Raw genomic sequence first — 26,465 nt, forward strand, 5'->3', positions numbered from 1 at the left:
TTATGACAGCTTACTAATTTAGGATTTCGATGTAATCCAAAATAAGTCCTCACAGCACTTATAATATAATCTTCATAATACTCGTACACAGATCGTAGTTTCCAATAATTATTACATTATGATATTTCTCGTTAATTTTGAATGATATCAGCACACATTATTTCAATACGCAAGAAAAGTACTATAATGCTCCGCGTCTCGAATTGAAATGAAGAGACGTCTGAAACGTATGAAAGTGACGTTACAACTGCGCTTGCGCCGATCGAACGTAGGAAAGGAATATCAAATATATACACAGAGAAAAACATATTTGGCATACAAATAATAACGTTCACTCGAACATTATGAACAGACACTGGTCAAATATACTCTGAAACTATAATTTGCATGATTATAGTACCGATAGTAATCGATAGATATTCTATTGTAATTTTTCGTACAAGTTCAATACTTTATTTAAATATGTACAAATAGCGAATTATAAATTACAAATATAATCAAGCGTATGCCAAATTTACGAAATAATTCGTGGAAAGAAATTTGGCATAAACGCGTTATGACGCTTGATTGAGATGGCAAGATTGCTCAATGAACAGTTATTATACGATTAATCGAATTTTATTTTTATAACGATAATAATTGTATCTATAATATTTTAAGTATAATTATTACTTTTTTATATCTCTTATTAGTTTTCTTTATATATATATATATATATATATATATATATATATATATATATATATATATATATATACAGTTTAATAACAAAATTAGTAAAACAAAGTACATTAAAAGACATTATTATATAATTATTGTCACTAAAAAAATATTTCCTTTTTATTGTAAACATTAAATTATAATTAACAAAATATTATAATAAATTTATTAATATTTAAACAAAAATTTCTTATTTGTGTTTTATATTTCGAATAATTCCTTTAAAACTATTCTAACTAAATAATTATTATCAACGTAAAAGTAGAAATAATTTAAATGGAAAATATTATTTTTAGCTAATGATTTTCATCACAACAAATACAATGTAGATATTTTTTTACATATTCTCACATATATCTACCTATACATAAAATATAATGCCGTCTACTTAAACATAAAACGGGTAAGAACATTCGATATTAATCTTATAAAAAAAGTAAATGATAATTTATTATTTAATCAATTTTGTTTGAAATATGTTTGAGAAAAAAGAGTAAATAACTGTATTAAATATAGATTCGAGACTTTATGAAACGATTACTTTGTGATTAGAGTGAATTAAATAACGTGCAAGAAATTGAAATAATAAAAGAATGTGAAGATTTTGAAAGATACATTACATTGATTACAATCTGTAATATCTTGAATATTTTTTTTGTATTTGAAAATCAATTATTTCGATTCAGATTTTAATTACAGTGTTCGTATTTCTTTTTTACTTCATTTTGATATGTTTTTATCAAACTTTCTTTTGGACATCACATTCAATAAAAATGAATCTCGTCCATGACTTCTAATTCTAATGGAATGTTTTATAGATCAGCAAAAATATTTTTTTCCAATTTTGTTGACAGTATGTCTTTGCGCCATGTGTGCTTTTATCACATGATAGCCACCGAAACGCTTTCTATGTCATTCACACAATATGCTTGTGGTTTATTTGAAATAGCCAGGTGAAGCAAAATTACATTCTTCAAGAAATTGAATTGATTTTAACAGCGTTTGCAAACATGTTATCAATTTCAGCTACCACATAGAACAAGCATTGCTCATAGACAGATTAGAAAGTACTGCATTTTCTATCGAAAGAAGTTCAATAATATGTGAAGAGATAATCAGTGGATTTAATAAATACAAGAAAGCAATCGAGTTCGTAATTATCGTACATATGATTAGATTTTTATTGTATATTGTGATTTATTTTCAATTCTTCTAATTTTCCAAATGTATAGACTATAAAATTTTATGAAGAATATAAATTATTAGCATATATAACTAACAAATATAAGTTATTTATAATTTATAATTATTTATAAATATATATTTTTTATGTATATTTAAAATTTATTGCTATTTAAGGTTTGTCGAAATATTGAAAAAAAGTTTTGAATGACCATAGTCATTACTATTGTCCTTAAGGGTATTGTCATTGAGCATTAATCTTTATCGCGTGACCAATTATTTATGTACCTTAATATCGTATATACAATGTGTATACATTTATTATCTGTTATATATTTTTTAGATATCACAGATGCGCGCTATGCACTATAGCATACAGGGTGATTTAATTTTAACAAATACAATTTTATCAAAAATTTTCAAATAAAAATTGTATGATATAGAAAGGAACGTCACCTATTATACCATTCAACTTTTATTTGGCATGTCTTTTGATATAATTACATATTTTCGAATTATTTGCCTATTAATATTAAAATTACCCTGTATATGTATATTGTTGGGTCTCTGGAAGTATATTATAAATCACTATTTCGCGCTCTTTTGAACAACTGATAGAATGAATACGGATATTAGAATGAAGAGACTTGGTGTCATTAAGCTGATTTTCTAAAAACATTGAGAGACAAGTTCGAGATGTCAATGCATGCAAATGAATTATACACTTGATTCTTGCTTATTTGTTATATCCTTTTCATTAATAAATTTCTCTTATCGATGTTCTATCGGAATGTAATTGTTTACGCTCGCTAATGCATGCTAGTGTAATATCGCAAAAATTCTGTTCTTCTCGATTGAAACCCAAAATGTTACATTTTTACTGATAAAAAATTTCCTAAATTAAAGTTATATTTTCTTGAATAGTACTAACAATAAGTAAATATTTGTTATTGTAAATGAATATTTACTAATCGTAAGCTTATATTATTCGATTTCAGTATTACATTCTTTTTTTAAGTAAATATTTATTTGCAAAATGAAATGTTTACTTATTCTTATTCAAAAAAATATTACTTAGATTTAGGAAAATTTTTTTTTAATGTAAGATAACAGTTGGAAGATCAAAACATTCGCGATATATTCACTAACTGCACTTTCGTAAATAATTACACGCCGATAAGAAAATTATTAATGAATACAATATAACAAATATACAAGAACCAAATATAATTAATTTATATTATTATAAAGTAATTTATTTGCACATTGTGATAACTTATATTGAGCAATAATCTAAAATATTTTACGTACAATTTAGACAACCAGTATACAGTCGACAATTTTTCATTACATCAAGTGGACAAACATATTATTTTTCCTCTTTTGAAAGCAAATTAATCGTTTATGTACTGCAAGTTTCTCGATTGATAGAGTCCAAAGAACATTACGAAATGATTATTAGTTTTCTGCTTATTATTAATCACTTTTGGTATATGCTTTTCTGTAATTATTTAGGATAGGAACTGATCGCTCATAGTAGCGATGTTTTTCACAGAATGTGAGTGACGTATTTGTAATTAATCCTTAATTTATCATATCAATACGATCTCAGAAATTCTTTTATTATTTTTTTTTAGTTATCTATAGGATTGTTTGTGTTATTATTTATATTTATATATCAAGATATTAAATGTATAATAGAACGAATGGTTTACATTACAAGACTAATAAAAAATTACAGAAAAACAAATTTTTGATTAAAGCTTTTAGTTATAATTTTCTAATAATAATATTTTAGATATAACGTGCAATGATATGTAACTCCGTTAAAAGCGCAGAAGTTATTGCTGCTTATGATGCAAAAAAGCATGCGATATTGCGTAATTGTCATTGATGGCTTATTTATTATTAAAGGATTTGCTACGGTAAAATTTTGGTAATAATATTCCTTTATAAAATTTTTTTTTTTTATTTTCTATAATAAACTTTATATTATTTAGCTTGTAAGCATCAATTTCATATTTTACGATAATTCTTTCCCTCTTTTGATCATCTGCATAAAATGAAGAAACAAAGTTTAAAACTATACAAAACAAATTATGTCATACTTACAGCATACGTTCTAAATATAAACATAATAGTACAGATACAATTACAGTCTATTTTAATTTAAATTTATATTGCTGTAACGTAAAATAAACATAGAAATATATTGTACTATTATAATATTATTTTATCTTTTGCTCTTTCATAGAATGTGATACCATTACCATCACATTTTCTATTACACTCACAAAGATAAGCTTTTCTATTCTTATAATAATTTTAGTGTAAAATATAAACGTGAAAGTAAAGTTACATCGGCAAAATGTTTCTTTGTCATAATTATAAAATTAAACAATTCGAAGGAATATATCAATCCATTATTATACAATAATATGATTACTATCATTACTAATATTTCTAAAATAAATTTATGTTCCGGCAATTAATCTTAATAACGCGGAAACTAATATAATAAAAAGTAAGTAAATAGTAGCTACTATTCAAAAATTCTTCATGGTATAACGTGTTTTAAGTCTATACAATACAACTAATAGATACATTGTATCAATAGTTATAGCTTATAAAATTAATTAAGTATTTTCGTATAATCCGAAACAGTTTTTACAATATAATTTTCACGATGTTAATCAAGAAGACGCACAGAAAACAGTTTCGATAATTATAATAGCAACGTGATCTTTATAGTAAATCAAGAATGATGATAATGCATTAGCACATATATATCACAAAAAAAGCACCGCAACGTTCTGCGTCCAGAATAAAAATGAAGACTGTTGGTTACACATGAATGATTTTACAAATGCGCTTGCGTCGATCGAATGTAGAAAAGAAATATATTTTCGCGGAAAAAAAAAATTGGTTCATACAAATAATAATGTTCACTTATAGATATAGACACTAGCCAAATATTTATCAAAACTACAATTTGCATAATTATAGTGAGCTATAGATACTCTATCGTAATTTTTCGCGGTTCTAAGTTCAGTATTTTATTTAAATACATACAAATTGCGAATTATAAACTACATTCAAACATATCGAACGTATGAGGTAACTTGTGGAAAAAAATTCGGTATAAACACGTTATGACACTTGCATTGAGATGGCAAAATTGTCCGGTGAACAGTTACTATACAATTAATCGAAGTTTGTTACTTTGTATCGGATTATGGCCGTGTCAAAAATCTGTTTTTAGGTATATCACAATTGTGTTTATAACGATAATGTTTGTATCATGTGTGGTATTACAGGTACAATAATTTTTTATGTCTTATTAATTTTTTTGTCTTATTAATTATTTTGAACACTATTCAACATAAAAATTAATAAAACGAAGTACACTAAAAAATATTAATACATAATTACTTATTAAAAAGAAGATTATTCCATTTATGTTATGTATATGTTAAATTGTAACAAAAAATTCTATTAGATTTAGTAATATTTAAACAAATATTTCTTATTTGTATTTTTTATTTCAAATAAATTTTTTGAGACTATTTTTATCAAAATATAATTATACTAATTTACAGTTAAAAATACTTTGAACCAGACAAGTTGTTTTTTACAGATTTTTTAATCTAATTTATGATTTTTGATCTAGTTAAAAATTATGCCGCAAGCCAAATTCTACCAGCATATTAGATTTGCAAAATAATTGAGATTTAGTATTAAAAAAACAACTTTTTTTTTATAAAAAAATTAACATTATCTTGAAATTTTAATCAGAAGTCATGAATGTATTGTTCATTTCCTGTTTTTAATATTTTTTCAATATCTTTTTAGTAATATCATGTTAAGTACCAGATTTTTCTAAGATAGCTTTTCATCTATAACGATAAGGTCATATCTACTTATAATTTCCAGTTCGTGGCTATCAACATATAATGTAATTTATATCGATAAATATAAATTTCGATATGTATATATATATATATATATATATGTATATAGTATATAAAAAGATCTCATTTTAATTACTTGCCACCTCGAATATCTCTGAAAAACGTATTTAAAAAAAGAATATATTATGGACAAAAGCTGTATAATAAGTGTATTAACCCTAATTAGAAATTATAAGTATATGTATATAGATGACTTCATTCACAGGTGGATAATTTGATATCTTATTATTAGTAAAATCTTATTATTAGTATTCTGCCTTTAAATCTTTCGTTGGCTAAAAGATAAAAGATATTAAAATTTTCTCAAATACATGTTGCAAAAAATAAATACATTCATAGCTTGTAATCAGAATATATCCCGATAATGTGACATGTGTCTTAAAGAAAAGTGACAAATAACGTATAAAAGCTACTTTTAGCATATTATATCTCAAGTATTTCAGAAACCTGACTAATAGTGAAATTTGATTTGCAAAATTGTTTTAGCAATCAAAAATCATAAGAAATATCTCATTTCGTGCAAGTAATAAAAAAAATCATTTTCTTGTTAATTGATAAGTTATTGTTACAGTAAAAGTCGAAACAATATATCAAAGACTGTCACTTTTAGCTAATGACTTTCATCACAACAGAATACAATATAGATATTTTTCTACATGTCCTCGCGTACTGCATTCCATGGCTAGGTTATACATTAAAGTATAATGTTCTCTGCCTAAACATAAGACGGGTAAAAGTATTGGAAATCAAACTTATAATGAAATTTAAGAAAAAGAAAATAATAATTATCAATTTTATTTAAGATATTTTCGGAAAGAGATAGTAAATAACATTTATTTTATGAACACAGATGCGGGATCTTATGAAACGAATACTTTGTGATTGGAATGAATTAAATAATTTGCAAGAAATTAAAATAATAAAAGAATATGCAGATATTGGAAGAGTCATCACATTAATTACAACATGTAAGCAACATTTTGAACATTTATTATACTCTAGATTCGATCACCTTAATTCAGATTTTAATTGTTTAATTACAGTGTTTATCTATGTATCCATTTTTTGCTGCATTCTGATACTATTTCTATCAAATCTTTTTTTGAGTATCACATTTGATAAAAATGAGTCCCATCCACGACAGCTCCCAATTCTAATTGAATGTTTTATAGATCAACAAAAATATTTTTTCCAAATTTTGTTTTTTATTTGTTTTACTGCTGTATATGGTTTCACTATGATGATAGCTACCGAAACGATTAATATGTCTTACACATATCATGCGTGCGGTTTATTTGAAATAGCCAGGTAAAGCAAAGTTATATTTTTTAAGAAATTAAATTAATTTTAACGGTATTTATGGTATACAAAAACGTATTGCACATTATCAATTGCAGTTATCGCATAGAACGAACATTATTCGAAAATATGGTACAAGGTATTGCATCTTCTTCCGAACGAAGTTCGATAATGTGTCAAGGGATAATCAATGGATTCAATATGTATAGAAAAGCAATTGAGTTCGTAATTATGTACATAAAAGTTTTTTTATTGTATATTGTGATTTCTTTTCAAATTTTCTAATCCATCTTAATTCCATCAAGTGCATAAACTACGAAATTTTATAAAGAGTATAAATTATTAGCACATTTAACTAATAAATATAAGTTGTGTAAATTAACACAATGAAAGTAATTTATAGTCATTAGTACGAATATATTTCCTTTGCGCATTTAAGATTTACTATTATTTAGATTTATTGAAATGTTGAAAAGAAATTATAAATGGGCGTATTCATTATTATTGCCATTAGGAGTACTATCATTGAGCATTAATCTTTATCGCGTGAGTAGTAATTAATGTACACTTATTTAATATATATATTGTGTATATGTATATCTTTATTAGATTTGACTAATTTTTATCGATATTCATAGAGTTTAACCTTATATAAAAGGCTTCCTTAAATTTACTTTTAGATGCTCTTCGAATTATTTTATTGGCTGCTGAACATCTAAAGATAAATTTAAGGAACATCCTTAATCCTAAATATAAGGTCTGACTATGAATACGAACATTAATGTGCATTTTTTCCGTGTGGAAAAAAAATTAATCATATTTGTACTGTAGCTTTCTTGGTTAATAGCGTCCAAGAAATATTACGAAATGATTGTTAGTTTTCTGTTTGTCTTTGGTCACTTTGGGCACATGTTTTTTTATAATTATTTGGGACAAAAAGTGATCGATCATAGCAGCGATATTTTTCATAGAATGTACGTAATACATATATCAACTTTTAAAATTGATTACATCAGTATGATTTTAGAAATTCTTTTATTATCTAGAGCTGTTTGTTTTGTCTATATGAGAAATATTAAATATAAGTAAAACGAACATTTTATTACGCGACTATAATAAAGAATGAAAAACAAATTAATCTATAATTTTTTAGTTATGATTTTCTAATAATAAACTTGTAGATACAACGTGCAATGGTATGTAGCTCCGTTAAGGGCGCAGAAATTATTACTGCTTATGATGCAAAGAAGTATGCGACATTGCACAATTGTCGTTAATGGTTTATTCATTCCATCGTTTGAGGGATTTGCAACGGTAAAATTTGGGTAACATTCCTTTATTAAATATTTTCTTTAAATTTTTTATAACTGGTTTTATATTATTTAGCTTGTAAGCACGTCAATTTCATACTTTGCGATAATTTTTTCCCTCTTTTAATTATCTACATAAAATGAAGAAATGAAGTTTAAAACGCCACGAAACAAATTATGACATACTTATTAGCATACGTTCTAAATAAGAATATTATAATAATAATACAGATGCAATTATAGTCTACTTTAGTTTAAGAGTATTTATATTGCTGTACGTAGAATAAAAATATAATGTCGTATTATTAATATTATTTCGTCTTTCTGATTGCTTTTCCATAGAATGTGATTACACTACCATCGCGTTTTCTATTATATTCGCAATAACATAAAAAAAAAATGCTTTCTATTCTTATAATAATTTTAGTGTAAAACATGAACGTGAAAGTGAAATTACATCAGAAAAATGATATTTTTGGTAGAATTATAAAATTAAACGATTCTAAGAAAATATCAATCCATGTTATAAGATAATATTATTACTATTATTTTTAATATTTATAAAATATATTTATATTCCAACAATTTAATCTTAATAACACGGAAACTAATTTAATAGTAATAGTAATTATTATTTAATAAAAATTTTTCATTGTTTAACATGTTTTAAGCCTAATTACAGTACAACTAATAGATAAATTGTATCAGTAGTTATGACACCTTGGAAAATTAATTAAAGATTTTTGTATAATCCACAATCAATTTTCACAATATAATTTTTACAATGTTTGTCAGGAAGACGCACAAAAAATTTTCAATGATTATAATAGCACAGTGATTTTTCTAGTTAATTAGGAATGCTGTTAATGCATTAGCACTCACATATCACAAAAAAAGCACCGCAACGTTCTGCGTCTCGAATAGAAATGAAGACCGTTCGTCACTCGTGAAAGCACAATTTTATCAATGCGCTTGCGTCGATCGAATGTAGAAAAGCGAAATATTTTCATACATTTTCGCGGAAAAAAAGTAATTGGTTCATGCAAATAATGTTTATCTGAGGATTATTGATATAGACTGCTGCCAAATATCCATCAAAACTATAATTTGCATAATTACAGTAAACTATAGATACTCTATTGCAATTTTTCATATAAATTCAGTATTTTATTTAAATACATATGAATTGCGAATTATAAATTACAGTCAAACATACAGAACCTATGAGGTAACTTGTGGAAAGAAATTCGGCACAAACACATTATGACATTTGCATTAAGATGGCAAGATTGTCCGGTAAACAGTTACTATACAATTAATCGGAGTTTGTTACTTTGTATCGGATTATGGCCGTATCAAAAATCTACTTTTAGATATATCGCCATAGCGTTTACAACAATAATGCTTATATCGAGTGTGGTATTACAGGTACAATAATTTTTTATATGTTATTAATTTTTCGAGCACTACTTAACATAAAAATTAGTAAAACGAAGTTCTAAAAGATATTAATGCATAATTATTCTCAATGAAAAAAAATAATATCTTTGTGTTAAATTATAACAAAATTCTAATATATTTAATAATATTTAAACAAAAGTTATTTGTAGTCTTTATTTTGAATAATTTTTTTGAGGCTATTTTCACCAAAATAATTATACTAGTTTACAGTAAAAAATACTTTGAACCAAATAAAATTTTTGTATATTTTTTTTATTTAATTATAAATAATGCCGCAAGCCAAATTTTATGAGCACATCATTTACGAAATAATTGAGATTTATTGTGAAAAAGTAGCAACATTTTTTTATAAAAAAGGTTGACATTGTCTTGAAATTCTAATTAGAAGTCATGAATTAGAAGTCATGTATTATTCATTTCCTATACAATTTTTTATTATTTTAATTTTCATTAGTCATATAAAGTACCAGATTTTTCTGAGGTTGCTTTTCGTTTATGAATAAAATTATGTCTATTTAAAACTTCTAATTTGGTTATCGACATATAGTATAATTTATATCATGGTAGATTTCGATAAATATATATATATATATATGCAATATATGTATGTAGTATATACACAAGTCTCATTTTAATTATCATCTCGAATATTTCGGAGAAATTCATTTAAAAAAAAATATTATAGACAAAAACTATATCTGTATTAACCTTAACTAAAAATTATAATATATATATACATATATATATATGACTTCATTGTTACAAATGGAAATTTAATACCTTATTATTAGAAAAACCCTGTCCTTAAACCTTTCATAGCATGGATAAAAAATAAGATATTAAAATTTTTGTATGTACTTAGTAAGAAATAAATACATTCATGGTTTTTGATCAGAATATTAAGACAATATGTGTCTTAAAAAAAGATGCAAATAATGTAAAAAAGCTATTTTTAGCATATCATATCTCAAATATTTCGGAAACTTGACATATTGATGAAATTTGGCTTGCAACATCACTTTTAGCATTCAAAAATTTATACCAAATATCTTTGGTCGAAGTAATTAAGAAAAATCATTTTCTTGTTAATTAATAAGTTATTATTACTGTAAAAGTCGAAACAATATATCGAAGACTGTCACTTTTAGCTAACAACTTTCATCACATCAGAATACAATGTAGATATTCTTCTACATGTCCTCGCGTACAGCATTCTATGGATAGCCTATATATTAAAATATAGTATTGTCTGCCTAAACATAAGACGGGTAAAAGTATTGGAAATCAAACTTATAGTGAAATTTAAGAAAAAGAAAATAATAATTATTAATTTTATTTAAGATATTTTCGGAAAGAGATAGTAAATAACATTTATTTTATGAACACAGATGTGGGATCTTATGAAACGAATACTTTGTGATTGGAATGAATTAAATAATTTGCAAGAAATTAAAATAATAAAAGAATATGCAGATATTGGAAGATTCATCACATTAATTGTAACATGTAAACAACATTTTGAACATTTATTTCGTACTCTAGATTCGATCACCTTAATTCAGATTTTAATTGTTTAATTACAGTGTTTGCCTATGTATCCATTTTTTTGTTCATTTTGATACAGTTTCTATCAAATTTTTTACTTAATACCACATCTGATAAAAATATATCCCATCGACAGTTCCCAATCCTAATTGAATGTTTTATAGATCAACAAAAATATTTTTTCCAAATTTTGTTTTTTATTTGTTTTGTTGCTGTATACGGTTTCACTATGGTGATAGCTACCGAAACGATTAATATGTCTTACATATATCATGCGTGCGGTTTATTTGAAATAGCCAGGTAAAGCAAAGTTATATTTTTCAAGAAATTAAATTAATTTTAACAGTATTTACGGTATACAAAAACGTATTACACTTACATTATCAATTGCAGCTATCGCATAGAACAAACATTGTTCGAAAATGCGATACAAAGTATTGCATCTTCTTCCAAACAAAGTTCGATAATGTATCAAGGGATAATCAATGGATTCAATATGTATAGAAAAGCAATCGAGTTCGTAATTATCATATGTACAATTAGAAATTTTTTTTTATTGTGATTTCTCTTTGAATCTTCTGTACTTGATTCCATAGACTTTGAAATTTTATGAAAAGTATAAATTATTGACACATGTAACTGACAAATATAAGTCGAATAAATCAATACATATAATAAAAGTAGTTATTTGTAGTCTTTTATATAAATATATTTTCTTTATGCATATTTAAGATTTACTATTATTTAGATTTATTGAAATGTTGAAAACAAATTATATATGGCAGTATTCATTGTTATTGCCATTAGGAATATTATCATTGAGCATTAATCTTTATCGCGTGAGTAATAATGTACATTTATTTAATATTACATATGTCGTGTATATGTATAAGGGAGACCGAAGTCAGTTGAATATAGGAGTAAGTAGAATAATCGAGGCTACATTAAAAACAAAACACGCGAGAACAAACATGCGTAAATGTATCTGAGCACGCAGCAGCGACTACCGCTGAATGTGCTGTAACATCTTGTTGCGAATATCTATGATAGAAATTATGCCACAATTTTAAAAAATCGTACACCTAAGTAAATATTTTTATTCTTGAAGTTTTTGTTTTACTATCGTATATGATTGTCTGAGATATTTGATTCCTATTTAGATAGTAAGTATAGTTCTTACTTAATAAAGTCCAATAGATTTTTGTGTCTTTGTTATCGTATATTGTTAATGTTTTTAAGAAATGAACGGATGGGGATAGTAGACTAATCATAGCATGGAACTGTATGACTTATTTAGTGACGACTTTTATAATACTTACTCAAAATTTTATTCCTTTAAAGAGATTTTCCTCGGTAGTAAATGTTATATATGTTTAGTTCCCTCATATCCAATCTCGAAAACTAGGCTTATTCGACGTGTTTTTGCACGAAATGAACAAATTTTGCGAAAGAAAGTATTGTTTGCCCTGCGAAGCGAATGTTTGTATGTAAAATATATTTTTATAGAAGTTTTATTAATATTTAGCCAAAGATGTAACTTAAAATACATTAATCTTTATTTTAATAATTTTAGTCGAATTACCCCGATCGCAGGGCTAGTTGAATCAGATGGAATGCATTAGAAAAATGCATTTTTTTCATTTTAGTTATCAGTTTCCCATTATTATTAAAGTATTATTAGATAGATCAAATGTAATAACTAGTGTAGAATTCATTTTTTCGATAAATTTTGTCTCTTAATTTTGTCTATAAAAATACGAAACTAAAAATGAGTCTATTAGTCCCGGTCTCCCCTACTTTGATTAAATATTTTATCTGTATTTCTTCCCTGTGAAAGAAAATTAATCATTTTTGTACTGTAGCTTTCTCAGTTGATAACATCCAAGAAATATTACGAAATGATGGTTAGTTTTCTGTTTGTCTCTAATCATTTTTGCTACATGTTTTTCTGTAACTATTTGGGACAAAAAGTGATCGATCATAGCAGCGATATTTTTCATAGAATGTGCGTAACATATATCAACTTTTAATTGATTACATCAGTATGATTTTAGAAATTCTTTTATTATCTAGAGCTGTTTGTTTTATCTATATGAGAATATTAAATATAAGTGAAACGAACATTTTATCACGCGGCTATAGTAAAGAATGAAAAACAAATTAATCTATAATGTATCAGGGTTTTTTTAGTTATGATTTTCTAATAATAAACTTGTAGATACAACGTACAATGGTATGTAGCTCCGTTAAGGGCGCAGAAATTATTACTTCTTATGATGCAAAGAAGTATGCGACATTGCACATTTGTCGTTAATGGTTTATTCATTCCATCGTTTGAGGGATTTGCAACGGTAAAATTAAAACGGGTAATAATATTCTTTTATTAAATATTTTCTTTAAATTGTTTATAACTGGCTTTATATTATTTAGCTTGTAAGCATGTCAATTTCATACTTTGCGGTAATTTTTTCCCTCTTTTGATTATCTGCATAAAATGAAGAAGTGAAGTTTAAAATTCCACGAAACAAATTATGACATACTTATTAGCATACGTTCTAAATAAGAATATTATAATAATAATACAGATGCAATTATAGTCTACTTTAGTTTAAGAGTATTTATATTGCTGTACGTAGAATAAAAATAAAAATATAATGTCGTATTATTAATATTAGCTTGTCTTTCTGATTGCTTTTTCATAGAATGTGATTACACTACTATCCCGTTTTTTACTATATTCGCAATGACATAAAAAAAAATGCTTTCTATTCTTATAATAATTTTAATGTAAAACATGAACGTGAAAGTGGAATTACATCAGAAAAGTGATATTTTTGGTAGAATTATAAAATTAAACGATTCTAAAGAAAATATCAACCAATGTATAAGATAATATTAGGTGTTGGAATTAATTCGTAGCGTTTTTTAATGAAAGAATGTTATTTATTTCACATGAGCATTAAAAAATACATTAATGAAAGTACTTCCCATCACTTGTAAAACGCTACGAATTAATTCCAACACCTAATATAATATTATTACTATTATTTTTAAGATTTATAAAATATATTTATATTCCTACAATTTAATCTCAATAACACGGAAATAATTTAATAGTAATAGTAATTATTATTTAATAAAAATTTTTCATTGTTTAATATGTTTTAAGCCTAATTACAGTACAACTAATAGATAAATTGTATCAGTAGTTAACAGCTTGGAAAATTAATTATGGATTTTTGTATAATCCACAAACAATTTTCACAATATAATTTTTACAATATTTGTCAGGAAGACGCACAAAAAATTTTCAATGATTATAATAGCACAGTGATTTTTCTAGTTAATTAGAAATGCTGTTAAAGCATTAGCATACACATATCACAAAAAAAGTATCGCAACGTTCTGCGTCTTAAATAGAAATGAAGACCGTTTGTTACGCGTGAAAGTGCAATTTTACCAATGCGCTTGCGTCGATCGAATATAGAAAAGCGAAATATTTTCATACATTTTCGCGGAAAGAGGTAAATGGTTCATGCAAATAATGTTTATCTGGGGGTTATTGATATAGACATTAGCCAAATATCCATCTAAACTATAATTTGCATAATTACAGTAAGCTATAGATACTCTATGGTAATTTTTCATATAAAATTCAGTATTTTATTTAAATACATACGAATTTCGAATTACAAACTATAGTCAAACATACAGAACCTATGAAGTAACTTGTGGAAAGAAATTCGGCACATAACCGTCATGACACTTGCATTGAGATGGCAAGATTATCCGGTAAACAGTTACTATACAATTAATCGGAGTTTGTTACTTTGTATCGGATTATGGCCGTATCAAAAATCTACTTTTAAATATATCGCAATAGCGTTTACAACGATAATGCTTGTATCGATCGTGACATTACAGGTACAATAATTTTTTATGTCCTATTAATTTTTTGAACATTATTTAACATGAAAATTATTAGTAAGAAGACACTAAGTACACTAAAAGATATTAACACGTAATTAAAAGAAGATACTCCTTTTGTGTTACATATGTTAAATTATAACAGAAAATTATTGTATAATAAATTTAGTAATATTTAAACAAATGTTATTTGTATTCTTTATTTTGAATAATTTTTTTGAGGATATTTTTACCAAAATAATTATACTAGTTTATAATAAAAGATACTTTGAACCAGACAAGGTTTTTTTTTAGATTTTTGATCTAGTTAAAAATGAATGGCCACAAGTCAAATTTTATCAGCACATTAGATTTACAAAATAATTGAGATTTAGTGAAAAAGTAGCAATATTTTTTTATAAGAAAAATTAACATTTTCTTGATATTCTAATTAAAATTTATGAATGTATTGTCCATCTCCAATACAATTTTTTAATATTTCAATATCATTTTAACCATGTTAATTACTATACTTTTTAAAAATAGATTTCGTCTATGACGATAAAATCATATCTACTTATAACTTCCAGTTTGTGGCTATCGACGTATAGTATAATTTATATCGTGGTAGATTTTAATAAATAATTTAGTGTCCGACTTTCATCGAAACTAAACCGAAACACTCGACTACATGTCATTTCAACCGAAATCTAAACTAAAATTAAAAAATAGTATCCTATAACGGCCATATGTATATACATATACATGTAGCCCATATATCATATATTTCTTCATAAATATCATAATTTGTTGAAATAGCAATTAAGTTTCGAAATCAAATACCGATATTCCGATTATATGTTAATTTTGATTAAAAAATATAAATACTTCTTTTTTATAAACATCATTAATTATCGAAACATTAATTACAAATATTAAAATTAATATTTATGAAAAAAATTTATATAGTTTCAATTGAAACGAACACGTTATGAGTGTTCGTTTTAGTTTCGGTAAAAGTTTGGACTCTAATAAATATATGTATATACATATATATATATATATGTATACACATATATATATACACATATACTTATATATATACAGTATATATACATATATATAGTATATATACGGGTCTCATTTTAATTATTGGCTATTTTGAATATCTCGGAAAAACACATTAAGAAAGAAATATTATGCACAAAAATTGTATGATTTGTGTATCAACCATAACTAGAAATTATAATTATATGACTTTATTGTTATAGATGGAAAATTTATTATCTTATTAGAAAAACGCTGCCATTAAATCTTTTATAATATATATTTTATGGTTAAAAAATGAGATATTAAAATTTTTTTTAATGCATTTTATAAGAAATAAATACGTTCACACATAGCTTTTAATCAGAACATCAAGATAACATGTGTCTTTAAAAAAAAAAGATAAATAACTCTTAAAAAAAATTATTTTTATATACTATTTAATATTACATCTCAAGTATTTCGGAAACCTGACGTACTGAAATTTGGCTTGCAACGTCGTTTTCAGCGTTCATCTAATCTAAAATAAAAATCTAAAAGAAATATCTTGTTTGATCCAAGTAATTAAAAAAACATTTTTTTATTAACTTCTAAGTTTTATTGTTAATATAAAAGTAGAAACAATATAACAAAGAATGTCATTTTTAGCTAACGACTTTCATCACAACAGAATACAATGTAGATATTCTTCTGCATGTCCTCGCGCATAGTGTTTCATTGCTAGGCTATACGTTAAAATATAATGTTCTCTGTCTAAACATAAGACGAGTAAGAATCAAACTTATAGTAAAACTTACAGGAAAAGAAAATAATAATTATTAATTTTATTTAAGATATTTTCGAAAAAAGATAGTAAATAACATTCATTTTGTCAGCACAGGTGCGAGAGCTTATGCAACGAATACTTTGTGACTGGAATGAATTGAATAATTTGCAAGAAATTAAAATAATAAAAGAATATGCAGATAATGGAAGATTCATCACATTAATTGTAACATGTAAGCAATATTTTGAAAATATTTATTTCGTACACTAAATTCGATCACTTTCAGATTTTAATCGTTTAATTACAGTGTTTATCTACATATGTGTTTTTTGCGGCATTCTGATACTATTTCTGTCAAACCTTTTTTTGAGTATCACATTTGATAAAAATGAGTCCCATCCACGACAGCTGCCAATCCTAGTTGAATGTTTTATAGATCAACAAAAATATTTTTTTCTATTAGGTGTTGGAATTAATTCGTAGCGTTTTTTTAATGAAAGAATGTTATTTATTTCACATGAGCATTAAAAAATACATTAATGAAAGTACTTCCCATCACTTTCTACTACTTTTGACCATCTTTCGGGCAGTGAATGAATACCGCGTCGGAAGAACTGTTCATCTTTAGATGAAATCCAGGAATCGAACCATTTTGTACAATCTTCGTAAGATGTGAACTTCTGCTCGCACAAGCTATGAGCTAATGATCGAAACAAGTGGTAGTCGCTAGGTGCAATATCAGGAGAATACGGCGGGTGCGGTAGCACTTCCCATTTAAGTGTTTCCAGGTATGTTTTTACCGGTTTTGCAACGTGTGGGCGAGCATTGTCGTGCAGCAAGATGACTTTATCGTGTCTTTCGAAGTATTCCGACCGTTTTTGCTTCAATGCACGGCTCAAGCGCATCAGTTGCCGTCGGTAGAGATCTCCAGTAACGGTTTCATGCGGTTTTAGCAGTTCGTAGTATATGACACCCTTCTGATCCCACCAAATACAGAGCAGGAGCTTTGAGCCATGGATATTGGGCTTTGCCACTGATGTTGATGGTTCGCCGGGCTTAACCCATGACTTTCTGCGCTTTGGATTGTCATAATGGATCTACTTTTCGTCACCGGTAACAATCCGATGCAAAAAACCTTTTCTTTTCTGCCGTTGAAGCAGCAGTTCGCACGTGAGAAAACGTCTCTCAATATCCCTTGGTTTCAATTCATATGGGACCCAATGTCCTTCCTTCTGGATCATGCCCAAACTTTTAAGACGTTTTCCTATTGTTGAGAAGTCAACTTCCAATGACGTAGATAATTCTTTAAGTGTTTGACATGAGTTTTCATTGAGCAGTGCCTGCAAATCGTTATCTTCAAATTTTTTCGGCTGACCAGGTCGCTCCTTGTCATCCAAGTCGAAATCACCAGCTTTAAAACGTGCAAACCACTTCCTACACGTTTGCCCAGAGCATGTTCACTATACACATCCACTAAAATACGATGAGCTTCAGCTGCACTTTTGTTCATATTAAAGTAATGAAGCAAAACTCCCCGCAAAAACACTTTATCTGGCACAAATTTTGACATATTCAATGAATTATACAGTATTGTTATTTATGATTTCAAGAAAAGTTATGTACGGCAAATGACGTCCTATGATAGATGTTTACAATGTATACAGAACTATAGGTAACAACGAAATAGTGTACTGCTTGTGCCATCTCTTGTAAAACGCTACGAATTAATTCCAACACCTAATAATTTTATCTTTTCTTTGTTTTGCTGCCGTATGCGCTTTTACTGTAATTATAGCAACCGGAACGATCGCTATGTGTTACATATATCATGCGTGCGGATTATTTGAAATAGCCAGGTAAAGCAAACGTTTTCCAAAAAATTAAATTAATTTTAATGTTTAGACCAAAACAGGTGTTGCGGTTACGTTATCAATTTTAGCTATCGCATAGAACAAACATTGCTCGAAGATACCATATAAGATATTGCAGTTTCCGAAAGAAGTTCAATAATATATCAAGGATTAATCAGTGGATTCAATATGTATAAAAAAGCAATTGAGTTCGTAATTATCTTATGTACAATTAGAAGTTTTTTTATAGTGCACTGTGATTTCTCTTCGAATCTTCTAATCCATCTTGTTTCCATCTTGTTTCCATCAAGTACAGATTATTAAATTTTATAAAGAGTATAAATTATTAGCATATATAATTAACAAATATAAGTTGGAAAACTTAATATATATAATGAAAGTAATTATTTATAGTCATTTGTGAATATATAGTCAATATGAATATGAATACATTTTCTTAATGCATATTTAAAATTCACTGTTATTTAGATTTATTGAAATGTTTAAAAGAAATTATATATGGGCGTATTCAGTATTATTACCGTTCGGAGTACTATCATTGAGTATTAATCTTTATCACGTGAGTAATAATTAATGTACACTTATTTAATATTACATATATCGTATATATGTATATCTTGATTAGACATTTTTGTCGATATTCAAGCCTTATATTTAAAGTGTCCTTAAATTTATCTTCAGATGCTCTAGAAATTATTTTATTGACGACTGAGCATCTAAAAGTTAAATTTAAGGAAGTCTTGAATATAATATCTGACTATGAAAATGCAAATATTAATGTATATTTCTTCCCTATACCAGCAAATTTATCATTTTTATACTGTAGCTTTCTCGATTAATAGCGTCCAAGAAATATTACGATATAATCGTTAATATTCTGTTCTCATTGGTCATTTTTGGAATATGTTTTTCGGTAACTATTTTGGACAAAAAGTGATTGACCATAGCAGCAATGTCTTTCATAGAATGTGTGTAACATATGAATCAATCCTTATTTGACTACATCAGTATGATTTTAGAATTCTTTTATTATCTAGGGATGTTTATTTTGCTTATACTTATATTATACATGAGAATATTAAGTGTAAGTAAAATGAACATATCACGCGACTATAATAAAGGATTAAAAACAAATTAATCTATCAATTTATTAAGATTTATTAGTCATGAGAGAGATTTTCTAATAGTAAACTTTTAGATATAACGTGCAGTGGTACATAGCTCCGTAAAAGCGCAGAAATTATTATTGCTTATGATGCAAAGAAGTATGCGACACTGCACAATTGTTCTTACTGGTTTATTCATTCCATCGCTTGAGGGATTTGCCACGGTAAAATTTCGGTAATAATATTCCTTTGCTGAATATTTTCTTTGGATTTTTTATAATAAACTTTATATTATTTAGCTTATAAGCACGTCAATTTCATACTTTGTGGTAATTTTTTCCCTTTTTTGATCATCTGCATAATATGAAGAAATGAAATTTAAAACTCCATGGAACAAATTATGACATACTTACAGCATAAGTCCTAAATAAGAATATAATAGTACAAATACAATTATAGTTTACTTTTGTTTAGAATATTTATATTCCTGTACGTAGAATAAACATAATAACGTCTATTAGTATTGTTTTATCTTTCCGATTACTCTTCTGTGAATGTGATACCATTATCATCACATTTTCTATTACATTCAATAACGTCATAAATATAAGCTTTTCCATTCTTATAATAATTTTAGTGTAAAATATAAACGTGAATGTGAAGTCACGTCGGAAAAATGATTTTTTTGTCAGGACTATAAAATTAAATGATTCTAAGGAAAATATTAAAACCTATTATTATATTGTATGATAATATTATTACTATCACTTCTAATATTTATAAAATATATTTATATTCCGGAAGTTTAATCTTAATAATACGGAAACTATAATAATTTAATAAAAATAGTAGCTACTGTTCAATAAAAATTTTTCATGATGTAATGTTTTAAACCTAATTATATTACAGAGTACAACTAATACCTAGATACATTATATCAATAGTTATGACAGCTTGTAAAATGAATTAAGAATTTTCATATAATGCAAAGTTAGTTTCCACAATATAATTCTCACGATGTTTGTCAAAAAGAACGCACAGAAAATATTTTCAATGGTTATAACAGCACAGTGATCTTTCTAGTTAATTATGCTTAGGAATGCTGTTAATGCATTAGCATATATCACATACACATATCACAAAAAAGCACCGCAACGTTCTGTGTCTCGAATAGAAATGAAGACCGTTCGTCACTCGTGAAAGCGCAATTTTACTAATGCGCTTGCGTCGATCGAATGTAGAAAAACGAAATATTTTCATACATTTTCACGGAAAAAAGGTAATTGTTTCATGCAAATAATATTTATCTGAAGATTATTGTTATAGCCAAATATCCATCAAAACTATAATTTACATAATTACAATAGCTACTAGAGATACTCTATTGTAATTTTTCGCATAAATTCAGTATTTTATTTAAATACATACGAATTGCGAATTATAAATTACAGTCAAACATACGGAACCTATGAGGTAACTTGTAGAAAGAAATTCGGCACAAACACATTATGACACTTGCATTGAGATGGGAAGATTGTCCGGTAAACAGTTACTATACAATTAATCGGAGTTTGTTACTTTGTATCGGATTATGGCCGTATCAAAAATCTACTTTTAGATATATCGCCATAGCGTTTACAACAATAATGCTTATATCCATCGTGGCATTACAGGTACAATAATTTTTTATATGCTATTAATTTTTTGAACACTACTTAACATAAAAATTAATAAAACGAAGTACTAAAAGATATTAATGCATAATTACTCTTATCAAAAAAAAATACTTCCTTTGTCTTAAATTGTAACGGAAACTTGTAATATATTTAATAATATTTAAACAAAAAGTTATTTGTAGTCTTTATTTTGAATAATTTTTTTGAGGTTATTTTCACCAAAATAATTATATATAATTTATAGTAAAAAATACTTTGAATCAGATAAAATTTTTGTATAGATTTTTGATTTAGTAACTAATGCCGCAAACCAAATTTTATCAGCACATCAGGTTTACGAAATAATTGAGATTTATTGTAGCAACATTTTTTTATAAAAAAGGTTAACATTGTCTTGAAATTCTAATTAGAAGTCATGAATGTATTATTCATTTTCTATACAATTTTTTATTATTTTAACATCCTTTAGTCACATAAAGCCAGACTTTTCTGAGGTTGCTTTTCGTTTATAACGATAAAATTATGTTTATTTATAATTATTTATAATTTCTAATTTGGCTATCGACGTATAGTATAATTTATATCATGATTAATTTCGATAAATATATACATATGCAATATATGTATATAGTATATACACAAGTCTCATTTTAATTACATCTCGAATATTTCGGAAAAATGCATTTAAAAAAAAATATTATGAACGAAAACTGTATATGTATTAACCTTAACTAAAAATTATAATTAAATGATTTCATTGTTATAGATGAAAAATTTAATATCTTATTATTAGAAAACCCCTGTCCTTAAACCTTTCATAACATGGCTAAAAAATAAGATATTAAAACGTTTGTATATACTTTGTAAGAAATAAATACATTCATGGTTTTTGATCAGAATATTAAGATAACATGTGTCTTTAAAAAAAGATGCAAAAAAACTATTTTTAGCATATTATATCTCAAATATTTCAGAAACTTGACATACTGATAAAATTTGGTTTGCAACGTCACTTTTAGCCAAAAAATTATAAGAAATATCCTTGGTCGAAATAATTAAGAAAAATCATTTTCTTGTTAATTAATAAGTTATTGTTACAGTAAAAGTCGAAACAATATATCAAAGACTGTCATTTTTAGTTAGCGACTTTCATCACAGCAGAATACAATGTAGATATTCTTCTACATGTCCTCGCATACAGCATTCCATGGTTAATCTATATATTAAAATATAGTACTGTCTGCCTAAACATAAGACGGGTAAAAGTATTGGAAATCAAACTTATAGTGAGACTTAAGAAAAAGAAAATAATATAAATTTTATTTATGATTTTTTCGGAAAGAAATAGTAATTAACATTTATTTTATGAACACAGATGCGGGATATTATGAAACGAATACTTTGTAATTGGAATGAATTAAATAATTTGCAAGAAATTAAAATAATAAAAGAATATGCAGATATTGGAAGATTCATCACATTAATTGCAACATGTAAGCAACATTTTGTATATTTATTTCGTACTCTAGATTTCACCTTAATTCAGATTTTAATTGTTTAATTACAGTGTTTATCTATGTATCCATTTTTTGCTGCTTTCTGATTCTATTTCTATCAAACCTTTTTTTGAGTATTACATTCGATAAAAATGAGTCCCATCCATGACAGTTCCCAATCCTAATTGAATGTTTTATAGATCAACAAAAATATTTTTTCCAAATTTTGTTTTTTATTTGTTTTGCTGTTGTATATAGTTTCACTATGGTGATAGCTACCGAAACGATTAATATGTCTCACGCACATCATGCGTGCGGTTTATTTGAAATAGCCAGGTAAAGCAAAGTTATGTTTTTCAAGAAATAAATTAATTTTAACGGTATTTAACGGTATACAAACACGTATTACACTTACATTATCAATTGCAGCTATCGCATAGAACAAACATTGTTCAAAAATACGATACAAGATATTGCATCTTCTTCCGAACAAAGTTCGATAATGTATCAAGGGATAATCAATGGATTGAATATGTATAGAAAAACAATTGAGTTCGTATCATATGTACAATTAGAAATTTTTTTTTATTGTGCATTGTGATTTCTCTTTGAATCTTCTAATCCATCTATGTACTTGACTCCATAGACTTTGAAATTTTATAAAAAGTATAAATTATCGGCACATGTAACTGACAAATATATAAGTCGGATAAATTAATATATACATAATAAAAGTAGTTATTTGTAGTCTTTTATATGAATATATTTTCTTTATGCATATTTAAGATTTACTTTATTATTTAGATTTATTGAAATGTTGAAAAGAAAGTTTATATGGGAGTATTCATTGTTATTGCCATTAGGAGTATTATCATTGAGCATTAATCTTTATCGCGTGAGTAATAATGTACATTTATTTAATATTACATATGTCGTGTATATGTATAAGGGAGACCGAAGTCAGTTGAATATAGGAGTAAGTAGAATAATCGAGGCTACATTAAAAACAAAACACGCGAGAACAAACATGCGTAAATGTATCTGAGCACGCAGCAGCGACTACCGCTGAATGTGCTGTAACATCTTGTTGCGAATATCTATGATAGAAATTATGCCACAATTTTTAAAAATCGTACACCTAAATAAATATATTTATTCTTAAAGTTTTTGTTTTATAGTCGTATATGATTGTTTGAGATATTTTATTCGTACTTAGATAGTAAGTGTTCTTAATAAAGTCCAACAGATTTTATTTGTTTATGTATCTGTTATCATATATTGTTAATATTTTAAAAAAATGAACGGATGGGGAGATAGTAGACTAACCACAGCATGGAACTGTATGACTCATTTAATGACGACTCTTATAATACTTACTCAAAATTTTATTCCTTTAAGAGATTTTCCTCGGTAATAAATGTTATAAGTTTACTTCCCTCATGTCTAATCTCGAGAACTAGACTTATTCGACGTGTTTTTGCACGAAATGAACAAATTTTGTGAAAAAAAATATTGTTTGTCCTGCGAAGCGAATGTTTGTGTTTAAAATATATTTTTATAGAAGTTTTATTAATATTTAGCCAAAGATGTAACTTAAAATACATTAATCTTTATTTTAATAATTTTAGTCGAATTACCCCGGTCGCAGGGCTAGTTGAATCAGATGGAATGCATTAGAAAAATGCATTTTTTTCATATTAGTTATCAGTTTCCTCTTATTATTAAAATATTATTAGATAGATCAAATGTAGTAACTAGTGTAGAATTCATTTTTTCGATAAATTTTGTCTCTTAATTTTATCTGTAAAAATTCGAAACTAAAAAATGAGTCTATTAGTCCCGGTCTCCCCTACCTTGATTAAACATTTTATCTGTATTTCTTCCCTGTGAAAGAAAATTAATTATTTTTGTGCTGTAGCTTTCTCACTTGATAACATCCAAGAAATATTACGAAATGATGGTTAGTTTTCTGTTTGTCTCTGGCCATTTTTGGCACATGTTTTTCTATAACTATTTAGGACAAAAAGTGATTCATCATAGCAGCGATGTTTTTCACAGAATGTGAATAATATATATATCAACCTTTAATTGATTACATCGATATAATTTTAGAAATTTCTTTTATTATCTAAAGCTGTTTGTTTTGCTTATATTTATATGAGAATATTAAGTCTAAATAAAATGAACAATTTATCATGCGACTGTAATAAAGGATTAAAAACAAATTAATCTATAATTTATTAATATTTATTAGTCATGAGAGAGATTTTCTAATAGTAAACTTTTAGATACAACGTGCAGTGGTATATAGCTCCGTTAAGAACGCAGAAATTATTACTGCTTATAATGCAAAGAAGTATGCGACACTGTACAATTGTTTTTACTGGTTTATTCATTCCATCGCTTGAAGGATTTGCCACGGTAAAATTTCGGTATAATAATATTCCTTTACCGAATATTTTCTTTGGATTTTTTATAATAGACTTTATATTATTTAGCTTATAAGCACGTCAATTTCATACTTTGTGGTAATTTTTTCCCTTTTTTGATCATCTGCATAATATGAAGAAATGAAATTTAAAACTCCATGGAACAAATTATGACATACTTACAGCATAAGTCCTAAACAAGAATATAATAGTACAATTATAGTTTACTTTTGTTTAGAATATTTATATTCCTGTACGTAGAATAAACATAATAACGTCTATTATTAGTATTATTTTATCTTTCCGATTGCTCTTCTATAGAACGTGATACCATTATCATCACATTTTCTATTACATTCAATAACGTCATAAATATAAGCTTTTCTATTCTTATAATAATTTTAGTGTAAAACATAAACGTGAATGTGAAGTCACGTCGGAAAAATGATTTTTTTGTCAGAACTATAAAATTAAATAATTCTAAGGAAAATATTAAAACTTATAATTATATTGTGTGATAATATTATTAGTATCACTTCTAATATTTATAAAATATATTTATATTCTGGAAGTTTAATCTTAATAACACGGAAACTAATTTAATAAAAATAGTAGTACTGTTCAATAAAAATTTTTCATGATGTAATGTTTTAAACCTAATTATATTATATTACAACTAA

The 26,465-nt window shown here is 26.1% G+C and overlaps 3 protein-coding genes, 1 long non-coding RNA gene and 1 pseudogene across 8 annotated transcripts; 4 read left to right on the top strand and 1 right to left on the bottom strand.

Moving 5' to 3' along the window:
* The first annotated feature begins 2,094 nt into the window (after window positions 1–2,094).
* Window positions 2,095–9,776, top strand: LOC147910243 (uncharacterized). 4 transcript variants are annotated; one of them, XM_087404258.1, is made up of 9 exons: window positions 2,095–5,219; window positions 6,484–6,603; window positions 6,724–6,841; window positions 6,917–7,181; window positions 7,271–7,405; window positions 7,628–7,718; window positions 8,004–8,146; window positions 8,354–8,497; window positions 9,689–9,776. In XM_087404258.1, exons 1-9 carry the CDS (start codon window positions 5,055–5,057, stop codon window positions 9,747–9,749), a joined length of 1,242 nt encoding a protein of 413 aa, XP_087260384.1. In that variant the 5' UTR covers window positions 2,095–5,054; the 3' UTR covers window positions 9,750–9,776. The 4 variants fall into 4 exon arrangements, with proteins under 4 accessions (XP_087260384.1, XP_087260386.1, XP_087260385.1 ...); XM_087404260.1 differs by lacking the exon at window positions 9,689–9,776 and adding an exon at window positions 8,559–8,796 and having other exon boundaries at window positions 2,098–5,219; window positions 8,354–8,486; XM_087404259.1 differs by having other exon boundaries at window positions 2,099–5,219; window positions 7,271–7,393.
* Window positions 9,746–14,162, top strand: LOC105150024 (uncharacterized). The gene is made up of 9 exons (XM_011062816.2): window positions 9,746–9,910; window positions 11,092–11,211; window positions 11,332–11,449; window positions 11,527–11,788; window positions 11,882–12,004; window positions 12,237–12,327; window positions 13,351–13,493; window positions 13,707–13,839; window positions 13,919–14,162. Exons 1-9 carry the CDS (start codon window positions 9,746–9,748, stop codon window positions 13,967–13,969), a joined length of 1,206 nt encoding a protein of 401 aa, XP_011061118.2. The 3' UTR covers window positions 13,970–14,162.
* Window positions 14,163–15,082: 920 nt separating this feature from the next.
* On the top strand, window positions 15,083–20,568 carry LOC147910244 (uncharacterized; annotated as a pseudogene). Its single transcript, XR_015544481.1, has 10 exons — window positions 15,083–15,412; window positions 17,090–17,209; window positions 17,322–17,439; window positions 17,515–17,663; window positions 18,948–19,063; window positions 19,147–19,266; window positions 19,547–19,637; window positions 19,905–20,046; window positions 20,277–20,408; window positions 20,484–20,568. The product of XR_015544481.1 is annotated as an uncharacterized LOC147910244 (transcript).
* LOC147910245 (uncharacterized) lies at window positions 17,693–21,693 on the bottom strand. The gene is made up of 2 exons (XR_015544483.1): window positions 21,108–21,693; window positions 17,693–20,896 (listed from the first exon to the last, which is right to left on the bottom strand). It is a non-coding gene; the product is annotated as an uncharacterized LOC147910245 (long non-coding RNA).
* LOC147910246 (uncharacterized) lies at window positions 21,656–26,066 on the top strand. The gene is given in 9 exon segments (XM_087404351.1): window positions 21,656–21,857; window positions 23,000–23,119; window positions 23,236–23,353; window positions 23,428–23,692; window positions 23,786–23,908; window positions 24,161–24,251; window positions 25,275–25,417; window positions 25,645–25,777; window positions 25,855–26,066. Coding segments are annotated over 9 exon segments (1,209 nt in total). The 5' UTR covers window positions 21,656–21,692; the 3' UTR covers window positions 25,906–26,066.
* The last annotated feature ends 399 nt before the right edge of the window (window positions 26,067–26,465 follow it).

The sequence above is a fragment of the Acromyrmex echinatior genome, chromosome 3 (assembly GCF_024713525.1).
Source record: "Acromyrmex echinatior isolate Ae372 chromosome 3, ASM2471352v2, whole genome shotgun sequence".
NCBI classification, from domain to species: domain Eukaryota; kingdom Metazoa; phylum Arthropoda; class Insecta; order Hymenoptera; family Formicidae; genus Acromyrmex; species Acromyrmex echinatior.